Source organism: Carcharodon carcharias, chromosome 21 (assembly GCF_017639515.1).
Source record: "Carcharodon carcharias isolate sCarCar2 chromosome 21, sCarCar2.pri, whole genome shotgun sequence".
Taxonomy (NCBI): Eukaryota; Metazoa; Chordata; class Chondrichthyes; order Lamniformes; family Lamnidae; genus Carcharodon; species Carcharodon carcharias.
The window spans coordinates 33,298,496-33,309,740 of record NC_054487.1 but is presented as its reverse complement, the minus strand read 5'-3'; the positions used below and the strand labels follow the sequence as shown (position 1 = coordinate 33,309,740).

Here is an 11,245-nt window from a genome sequence, read left to right as displayed (position 1 = left end):
AGGATGAGGTCAAGTATGTTTTTCCCTCTTGTTGGTTCCCTCACCATCTGCTGCAGGTCCAGTCCAGCAGTTATGTCTTTAGGGCTTGGCCAGCTGAGTCAGTAGTGGTGCTACTGAGCCACTCTTGATGATGGACATTGAAGTCCCCCACCCACAGCACGTTCTGTGCCCTTGCCACCCTCAGTGCTTCCTCTAATTGGTGTTCAACATGGAGGAGCACTGATTCATTAGCTGAAGGTAGGTGGTAATCATCAGGCATTTTCTTTGTTTGACCTGATGCCATGAGACTTCATGGGGTCTGGAGCCAATGTTGAGGACTCCCAGGGTAGCTCCTTCCCAACTGTACACCACTGTGCCATCACCTCTGGTGGGTTTGTGCTGTCGATGAGATAGGACATACCAAGGGATAGTGATGGTGGTGTCTGGGACATTGTCTTTAAGGTATGACTATGTTAAGGTGTTACTTGACTAGTCAGTGGGACAGCTCTCCCAATTTTGGCATGAAACCCCAGATGATAGTAAGGAGGACTTTGCTGGGTCGACAGTGTTGTTTTGCTGTTGTCGTTTCCTGTGCCTAGGTGCCGGGTGGTTCATCCAGTTAAACTCCTTTTCTTAAACTTCATAGTAGTCTGTTACAACTGAGTGGCTAGGTAGGCCGTTTCAGAGGGCAGTTCAGAGTTGAGCACAGTGCTGTGCCGCCGGAGTCGCATGTGGGCCAAACCAGGTAAAATGGCAGATTTCCTTCCTAAAAGGGCATTGGCGAATCAAGTGGGGTGTTATGTCAATGATTTGATGGTCAGCATTACTGAAACTAGCTTTTTTAAATTCCAGATTTATTAATTGAATTTAAATTCTACCAGTTGCTGTGGTGGGACTTGAACCCATATCCCCTGAGCATTTGCCTGGGCTTTGGGATTACTGGTGCAGTGACATTACCACTACGTATGCCACCCACCACCCCCCCCCCCCCGCCCACCCGCTCCAACTATATTCAACATAAGAATGTACTTCACATATCCTAAGTGAAAACATACACTGAACCAAGAAGGAAGAAATCAGGCAAGAACCAAAGGCTGAAGGCCAATTAAGGCAAAATACTGCGGATGATGGAAATCTGAAACAAAAACAAAAAATGCTGGTTAAAAAAAACTCAGCAGGTCTGACAGCATCTGTAGAGAGAGAGAGACAGAGTTAAAGTTTCGAGTCCGCATGACTTTCTTCACAGAGGATGCCAGACCTGCTGAGGTTTTCCAGTATTTTTTTTATTTCATATTTCCAGCATCCACAGTATTTCGTTTTTATCAAGCTTAGCTGGATGTCCGGTTTACTTTTTAGGAACATTCAAATCAGAAGTCAACCCAGTTTATTTTACTTTGAAAAGAATTGGAGTGGCTTAAAGTAAACTTTGACACAGCAGCAGCAGCAGCAAGTGAATGAAGCCTCCTCTGGTGAAAGCGGGGAATTGCCTGCTCTGGGTCATTCAGCTGCATCCGGGCCCCCGTCACATGTCACCGGTTCCCACAATGCTCCTGGAACCCGCTAAAATGGCGGCGCCCATGGTGAGAAGCTGGCGGCTCCTGACTTCATTCAGGACATCGGGATCCTTTCTTTCGTCGCTGGGAAGGGCTGCGGTCAGAGTGCCGAGCCGGTGTAAGAGCGGTAGGAATGTGCTGCAGCTTCACCAGCGAGGCATCTTCGAAGACATCTTCCCGGAGGCCGGAAATCTGCACCAGTTGCTGGAGTCTGGGCCTCAGACCCTGTACTGCGGCTTTGACCCGACTGCCGACAGCCTGCACGTCGGCAACCTGCTCGCCCTCATCGGGTTGCTGCACTTCCAGCGGGCCGGTCACCGCGTCCTGGTGCTGCTGGGGGGAGCCACGGCTCGATTGGGCGACCCGAGCGGCCGGAGCAGCGACCGGGAAGCCGTGGGTGCGGGCACGGTGCAGGAGAACGCCCGAGGGATCCAGGAGGGGATCCTCAACGTGTTCCAGAACCACCGTGTCTGCTTCTGCAGCGAGGCTGAGGCTGCCAACTTGGGGCCGCTCAGCATTCTCAATAACTGGTCGTGGTATAAGGATCAGGAGGTGGTCGGTTTCCTCGACACGGTGGGTAGGCATTTCCGCATGGGCACCATGCTGAGCAGACACAGTGTGCAGTCCCGACTCAAGAGCCCAGAGGGCATGAGTTTGACTGAGTTCACTTACCAGATGTTTCAGGCATACGATTTCTATTATTTAAATCAACATCACGACTGCAGAATCCAACTGGGAGGAACAGATCAGCTGGGTAACATGATGTCTGGATACGAATTTATACACAAGTAAAGCACATCTCCTCCTTTGAGTATATTATTTTCAACTATCTACATTTCTTGCATTTTTTAATTTGTTCTTCGTTGTCTTTTGCATATTTTTGAGTGACGTACGTTTCTTTTAATGAATCTGTAGGGTGACCGGGCAGGACGTTTACAGCATCTTGATACCACTTGTAACCAATTCGTCAGGAGACAAACTGGGAAAAACTGCAGGAAATGCAATATGGTTGAACAGAAACAAGACTTCACCCTTTGAACTGTACCAGTACTTTGTCAGACAACCTGATTCAAATATAGAAAGGCAAGTCCTTTTATACTTACTTTTCAGAATGTTTTTACATTGTGTTCACAAGATCTGATGTAAAACATAATTCAATTTATTAACTTGGACTGTAGAGAGATCCACATATCTCCATCTCCAGATTTTTTGCTTCTTCCAGGAGATTATACAATTAGAAGGTGGGTCATTGGTTTCAACAATTGCACCATGTCTGTCCTTTTCCTTCATTCTTTTTCATATTTTTGTTTTTGAAGTGATAGTGATAGGTAAATAAACATCAACTTTACAACCCAATATTTCAAAATAACTTTGTTCAGCAAAGGAGAAGGTCCAGCTTCGACGAAACATTTCCTGGGTACGGGCTGGCAAGAACATTGTTCAGGAGCTATTATAGAGTCTGCTCTCAAAGACTTCCACCATCACTCGTAATTCATTCAAAGCCACAGTATCATGCATTATGAAATATGAATTTCTCAGTTCAGAAATTATTGTAATTAAATGTGGGTATTTTGAGTCCAAACCTTGTGACAATAATGATCATAAGACATAGAGCAGGAGTAGGCTATTCAACACATTGAGCCTGCTCAACCATTCAATAAGATCGTGGCTGATCTGATTGCGCCATTAACTGCACTTTCCTGTCTGCTGTCATAACTCTTGACTCCATTGACGATTAAAAATCTGTCTAATTCAACCCTGAACCTAGTCAATGAACCAGCTTCCAATGCTCTCTGGGGAAGAGAATTCCAGAAACTAACTACCCTCTGAGAGCAGAAATTCCCCCTCGTCTCAGTCTTAAAGGGAAACCTCTTATTTTGTAACTATGCCCCCTCATTCTAGATTCCGGTATGAGAGGAATCACCCTCTCAGCATCTACCCTGTCAAGCCCTCAGAATCTGATGTTTCAATGAGACCACTTCTCATTCTTCTTAATTCCAATAAGTATAGGCCCAATTTGCTCAACCTTTCATCATAAGCCAACTCCTTAATCTCCAGAATCACTAGTGAACCTTCTCTGAATTGCTTCCAATGTAATTATTTCTTCTCTTAAGTAAGAAGACCAAAACTGTATACAATACTCAAGATTTTGCCCCACTAATGCCCTGTACATTTGGAGCAAGACTTCCCTACTTTTATATTCCATTCCCCCTTGCAATAAAGACCAATATTCTATTTAACTTTCTAATTACTGTTGTGCCTGCAGGCTAATCTTTTGTGATTCGTATACGAGGACACTCAAATCCTGCTGTACTGCAGCATTCTGCAGCCTCTCTCCATCTAAATAATATTCTGCTTTTCTGTTCTTCCTACCAAAGTGGATGACCTCACATTTTCCCACGTTATACTCCATCTGCCACTTTTTTGCCCACTCACTTAACCTTTCTATATCCCATTGCTAACTCTTTGTAACCATCCGACAACTTGCTTTCCTATCCGTTTTTGTATCGTCAGCAAATTTGGCTACAATACAATCGGTTCCTTCATCCATGTCATTAATGTAAATCATTAATAGTTTGAGGCCCCAGCATTGATCACTGTGGCACTCCACTTGTTACAATTTGCCAAGTTGAAAATGGCCCATTTATCCTGACTCTTTGTTTCCTGTTAGTTAGCCAATCCTCAACCCACACTAATATATTATCCCTAACACCATGAGCTCTTATATTGTGTAATAACCTTTTATGTCACACCTTACTGAATGCCTTTTTGAAATCTAAATACAGTACATCTACTGATTTCCCTATATCCACCCAGCTTGTTACATCTTCAAAGAACTCTCATAAATTTGTCAAACATGATTTTCCTTGCACATAACCACGCTGACTCTGCCTGGTTGCATTACGATGTTCTTACTGGCCTGCTACTACTTCTTTAAAAATGGATACTAGCATTTTCACGATGACAAATGTTAGGCTAACTGACCTATAATTTTCTGTTTTCTGTCTCCCTTCTTCCTTGAACAGAGGTGTTACATTTGCAGTTTTACAATCAGCTGGGACCTTTCCAGAATCTAGGGAATTCTGGAAGGTTAAACCAACGTATCCACTATCTCTACAGCCACTTCTTTTAAGATTTTAAGATGGAGGACATCTGGTCCAGGGGACTTGTCAGCCTTTAATCCCATTAGTTTTCGCAGTACTTTTTCACTAGTGGTTGTGATAGTTTTAAATTCCTCCCTCCCTTTTGCCTCTTCAGACTTGGTGGACTTGTCTTCCACTTCCACTTCTGTGCTCCAGTTAATCCTCAGTGACATGTCGTTGCCTGAGGAGTTTTGTATAATTTAATAATTATTTGAAATATAAAATTGCAACAAATGTCGTCTCTGCTTTGAGTGACCATCAGAAAATGAGTAATAGCTTCAAAATCTTGTTATTTGTTGATTTTCTTAGCTATGTTTGAACTTTTTGGGGAGCAAATGGATGACAGTCCACATGATCCAGATACACGATACAATATATACCCTTTCTTCCCTTTTGTTGTTGAACCTGGGCATGTACATGTAGCTTGGTGAAAAGTGTCCCTGTATTTTTGTCCCTGTCTCCTCTGTCTGATCCCCAGTGGGAGTGGGGTTCAGTGACCCGCATTCTATGCACAGCAACGTAGGGAAGGTTGTGAACTTGAAAGTTTGGTGTCAACTGCACCTCACATTGGTGCCCTAATGTAACAGGCTGCTTCCACTTATGGATGAAATATATATATCCATTAAATTATTTCTACCTTTGACCAACAGCAGTTTTGGTTTCTTTAGGTATCTGAAACTTTTTACCTTCATCCCACTTCCTGAGATTGAGAGCATTATGGTCAACCACAGAAATGATCCAGGAAAGCGTAATGCCCAAAAACGACTTGCAGCAGAAATCACAAAATTGGTTCATGGCAAAGAAGGACTAGAGTCTTCCAAAAGGTGAGTCTCTATCAAACCGCAAGAAACAGAGATTCATTTCCATCAGGTTTTTTCCCTACCACCTCCAGGTTTTTTTTTGGTTGGGGGGGGGGGCTCATTGAAATAGGAAAAAACAACTGTCTGCCCTACAGAAAGTGATCTGTCCAAAGTCCATGGAAACTGCCTTCCAAAAGATGACTGAGTTTAATATAAACAAAGGCAAGAAGGGTGCATTAGACAACCAGCAGTGGCTCACTTCACTCCTCCACGACAACTTTCTTAAATCCCAATTGTAAATCAAAGTATTCGCAGTTTGATCCGATTATAACCCAGTAACATTTATCTAATTTCTTTGTGTTTTAATGTTAAACTAGTCCAAAAGTAAGAGGGATCCATTTTCAGTTACTTACTGCCTGGTAGGGAGAATTTTGTGGACTCTGTTTAGTAATGTGATATTCTAAGGAGTGCCCAAAGAGGGAGGGAGAGAAGCAGAGATTTGTCACTTGGTAGTACAGAACTTGAGCATTGCTGAAAAAAGAGATGTTTTCTGTCGAAAGTTTTCATCTTGCATTCATCAGGACTATTTGCAAGAATACCAAATGTAAAGGGAACAATTTACACTGTATTCAGAGATATGCTAGGTATGTAGGCCATATGCCCCAAAGACTGGCAGGTTATAGCCAACGGCAAGTCCCTTCCACTGTTCGCAGCAGGCAAGGTACAGACCACATCCAACCAGTCCATGCTTGCAAAACTCAAAACAGTGTCCAACATTAGATGTGATTCTGTAATTGGACAATATTTGCTAAATAATCCTCAATAATTACTTCATTGTCAGAATTACACTGACAATCAATTTAAGATTGTCAGTTGGGCTCGTGGTGTGTCGTGTTTGCGACATACATTAATACACAGGACCCTGTTTTTTGCAGACAGAACATGTACAAACATTGCACCTGTTTCAACTGAACAAAATAAGTGACTTATTCCTCAGGAAAATGCCTTGACCAATCGGAATCAACCTGCCTGGTTTAAGTTTCAAACACTGCTTAGCAGTTAACTGTCATTAACTGGTGCCTGTACAAATCACAGGCCAGCATTTATTGCTCATCCCTAATTGACCTTATTCAGAAGGCATTGTGGGTCTGGAGTCATATGTAGATTTTCTTCCCTAAAGGACATTAGTGAACCAGATGGGTTTTAATTCCAGATTTTTTTTAATTGAATTCAAATTTCACCATTGGTGGTGGGATTTGAACCCAGGCCCCCAGAGCATTACCCTGAGACTTTAGATTACTATTTTAGCGACATTACCACTATGCCACCATCTCCACTTCCCAACCTGTTAGCACTCTCTTCTCATACAGTATAAATTATTGTTCCCCATACATTTGGTATTCTTGTGAATTGTCCTGATGAATGCAAGGCAAAAAGCTTTTTATAAAATGTCTTTTTTGAAGCAATACAGAGATATTTGCTAGGACAAATAGAAAGGACATGCTGGGACAGGGAGCAGCCCATAAACAACTTCAGTGTGGACCTCCAATTCCAAGGGTTACACTACAAACCAGCAGTTTTCTGTATTTTCCATAGTGAGTAATACAGTCCTGAGTTTGTGTTCTAGGTGATCCTTCGTATGTTAGCAAGGGGTTTCCACTCTTAGTTTATAAGCCACTCAACTCAGTCTTGGCAGTATTCAACACTCAGCTTGCCTCATTTTGTATAAATAATCCAGTGATAATATTTCTGTTTTTTTTCTTTTTAAGTGTCAATTTGACTCTTGGTAGCAATCTCATCTCAGAATCAGAAAGTTATGTGTTCAAATCCCACTCCAGTACTTGAGTTACCAATATGTGGCCGTGGGCCTCATCTCAGAAGCAGGTGGCCTGATTGAGCCCGATGATAATCAAGCAGGATGGGAAAAAATCCCTTTATGAGCCATATAGCTACCTATCCTTCAAATGTCAGTATCTTCTCTGGGTTGGGGGGTGGATAAAAAGGGGGGATATAATAATGATAAATGAAAATAAAAATAAGTGGATAAAAAATATTAATTTTGAAAAAAGAGACAAAATAGGGGTGTAGATAGAGGAGAGAGTTCATGGTCTGAACTATGTTTTACTGATGCTGTTGTTCAATTTTTTTGCATTTCCACTTCAGATGTACAAATGCACTCTATCATAGTAGTATGGGTGCCCTTGAGGCCATGTCAGATGAAGAGCTACAAGAATTGTTTAAAGAAGCACCATTCTCTGAGAATCTGCTTGAGCCAGGCACAACAGTGCTGGATCTTTGTCGTAAAGCTAATGCTATACCAGATGGACCCAGAGGGTATGTGTCTTGTGCAGAACTTTACTTCTCACTGAATGGCATTTACCAAAGGTCAGGAATGGATGAGGCAAAGAATCTAATTAATGACATCAGTATACCAATTTTTTATGATTTATTTGACCATTTATTCTTTCTAACATAAGAAATAGGAGCAGGAGTAGACTATATGGGCCATCGAACCTGCTCTGCCATTCAGTACGATCATGGCTGATCTTGTGCTTCAACACCATTTCCCATCCGCTCCCATATCACTTAATTCACTGAGACACCAAAAATCTGTCAATCCCAGCCTAAATGCCTTCAACGTTGGAGCATCTGGGATAGAGAATTCCAAAGATTCATAACCCTTTGAATGAAGTAATTTCTCTGCATCTCAGTCCTAAATGAGTGGCCCCTTATCCTGAGAATATGCCCCGGTGTTTTAAATTCCCTGAACAATGGAAACAATCCATCAAGCCCCTTCAAAATTTTGTAGGTTACAATGAGATCGCCTCTCATTCTTCTAAACCTCAGATAACGTAAGACCAACCTACTCAGCCTCTCGTCTTAGGACAACTCCCTCATCTCAGGGACCAATTTAGTGAACCTTCACTGTCCCACCTCCAATGCACGTATATCCTTTCTTAAATGTGGAGACCAAAACTGCACATAGTACTCCAGATGCGGTCTCACCAAAACCTTGTAGCAACTGTAGCAAGACTTCTTTTTTTAACCTTGGTGGTGTTGTGCACAGTAGACCTTGTGCTTATTTAGAATCTTACAGTACAGAAGATATTTAAGATTCACAATTTCAGATACATTTATAGAGAAGGCTGCAATATTTCCCTCCCTGCAAAATGGCATCACCAATGTTTTGTATTTCTATTTTCAAGACCAGAAACCTTAAAGGTTTGGAGCTGGATTTAGACTTATGTCCCAGATTGTCATTCAAACCCTCTCAAACTAATAAACTGATTTGAGTGCCAAGATCTTGCTACATTATCAATATGAGTAAGAATGGTTAACAAGTCACTGGGCATCTTTCTCTGTAGCTCTGTTGGGCATCAATCTGCCATAGTTTTGTTGACCGCTCTTTTGTTAGTGGTAATTTGAAATGTGAGTGAGTTGGTTATTGAGGAGTGATTCTGAAAAGATTACAAGCTACATAAAGATTTTTTTTTCCATCTCCCACTCTAGATACCAGATGATCACAGATGGTGGAATTTGGATTAATCATATACGAGTTACAAAGCCAGAACAAGTGCTGGTTTTGGGACAGCATATTCTGACAAATGGGCTATCGTTGCTTAGAGTTGGAAAGAAAAATTACCACGTAGTCAAATGGCTCAATTTGGCAGCTTAGTCAGTGAGGTTTATGGATGTTATTTTGTTGTGGAAATGAGTATCTATGTTTTCAGGTTTCATTTAAAAACATATTTAAGAGACCATGTCACATGCAGAAATCTGGACTCAGAGTTCTAGTTATGCTTTTACCAAGGTTTAACAGGGAGAACATGTGTCCAGTAACTATGGCAATGGACCACTAGAGCCCAAACTGGAAACCTTTTCAATTTGTAATTTTAATATTCAATATTGAGTAAATGTTGAGGATTTTGGATGAATCACTTTCCATCAATGGCATGCCTTTTCTTGGAAAGGGAACACTATATGTACCATTCCTCTTGGTCAACCAGTTTTATTAGTTGGATAAGTATGAAGAAATTAGATGTTTCTATTGCCTCATTATCCTCACTGAAATGGAAGCGGGTGAGCAACAGAGGTTTCAATACGCAGATTTGGTCCCAGTTAGGATAACTTCTAGTAATTTAGAATGTGGGTGATAGTAATTGAAATCTTTGACAAAATTGTAAAATAATTGGGATAGAATTTCACATTCTCAATGCATGGTGAGCATTGAATTACAATTTGCTGATGTACCTCTCAAACTTCTGAATTTCTGAAGTCAGCATTCAAGTTCACTTGCAGTCATCTATTTTATACAGCCACTGTACTGTATAGATTTTTATGCTCACTGAGTGAGAAGGGTCTACTATGATCAGGTGATTAATTACTACATAAGGCTATTTTTTTTAATAAATCTGTACATAATGTATACAAGAGTTCCATATAGTAGTAAAATAGGAAATGAATTACAAGATGTGAAAACATTAAATTTGTACATATGGATTTCTTTCATGTCAATTTTTACGTACTGCATTGACTGATATTTGGGGAGGGAACGAATGAAGGGAAATGTACAATAACCCATGGTAACCTATTAATTTTGGTTGACCCCACCAAAAGGAATGAGCAGTGCAGATGGGGGCTACTGTTAAATGTGAAACCATTACGATTCGTTATCATGCTTCAGAAGAGCCATGTAGAAGACAACTGCAATCAACTACAGGCCTAACCTTGGTGGGAAAACTTTTAGAAGTGATAATCCAGGACAAAATTAAAATTCACTTGGACAAATATGGATTCATTAAGAAAAGGCAGAATTAATCTGTTAAAGGCAAATCGTGTTTAACTAATTTGATTGAGTTTTTTGATGAGGCAATAGGGACGATAAAGGTAATGTGATGTGGTATGTCTGGACTTCCCAAAGATTATTGATAAAATTTTACACAACAGGCTTATCAGTGAAGTTAAAGTCTATGGAATAAAAGGATAGTGGCAGCATGGATAGAAGTGGCTGAGTGACAGGAAACACAATGTAGATGTGAATGGTTGTTTTCAGACTGGAGCACGTTGTACAGTGGGGTTCCCCAGGGTTCAGTATTAGAACCATTGCTTTTCTTGATCTAAATTAACAACCTAGGCTTGGGTGTGCAGGGCACAATTTTAGAATTTCTGCATGACACAAAATTGGAAAGCATTGTGAACAATGAGGAGGATAGTGATAGACTTCAAGGGGACATAGGCAGGTGAAATATAATGCAGAGAAGTGTGAAGTGATCCATTTTGATAGGAAGAATGAAGAGATAGAATATAAAATAAACGATAAAATTCTAAAAGAGGTGCAGGAGCAGAGGGATTTGCACAGAAATCATTGAAGGTGGCAGGTCAAGTTGAGGAAAGTGGTCAATAAGGTTACAGGATCCTGGGCTTTATAAATAGAGGCTTAGAATATAAAAGCAAGGAAATTGGGGTGAACCTTTATAAAACACTGGTTCAAACTTGACAGGAGTATTATGTACAATCCTAGGCACCACACTTCAGGAAGGATGTTAAGGTATTGGGGAGGGTGCAGAAGAGACTTACAAGAATGGTTCCTGGGTAAAGGGGGGTGGGTTGTGGCGATATTGGAGTCGGGCCTGCTGATCCCAGAAACAGAGCGTTGGCAGCCACAGGAGTGTGCAAGTGTGGAGACAGGCTTCTTAAAAATCCCATCTCGGTTCTCTATTGAAATCCCAATGTTAAAAGTTAAAAATAGGAGAGTGCTTCCTGCTATTTT

The 11,245-nt window shown here is 41.2% G+C and overlaps 1 protein-coding gene across 1 annotated transcript; it reads left to right on the top strand.

Moving 5' to 3' along the window:
* Positions 1-1,543: 1,543 nt before the first annotated feature.
* On the top strand, positions 1,544-9,956 carry yars2 (tyrosyl-tRNA synthetase 2, mitochondrial). Its single transcript, XM_041215516.1, has 5 exons — positions 1,544-2,320; positions 2,448-2,615; positions 5,344-5,499; positions 7,639-7,809; positions 8,986-9,956. The coding sequence occupies exons 1-5, from the start codon at positions 1,545-1,547 to the stop codon at positions 9,149-9,151; spliced, it is 1,437 nt and encodes a 478-aa protein (XP_041071450.1). The 5' UTR covers position 1,544; the 3' UTR covers positions 9,152-9,956.
* The last annotated feature ends 1,289 nt before the right edge of the window (positions 9,957-11,245 follow it).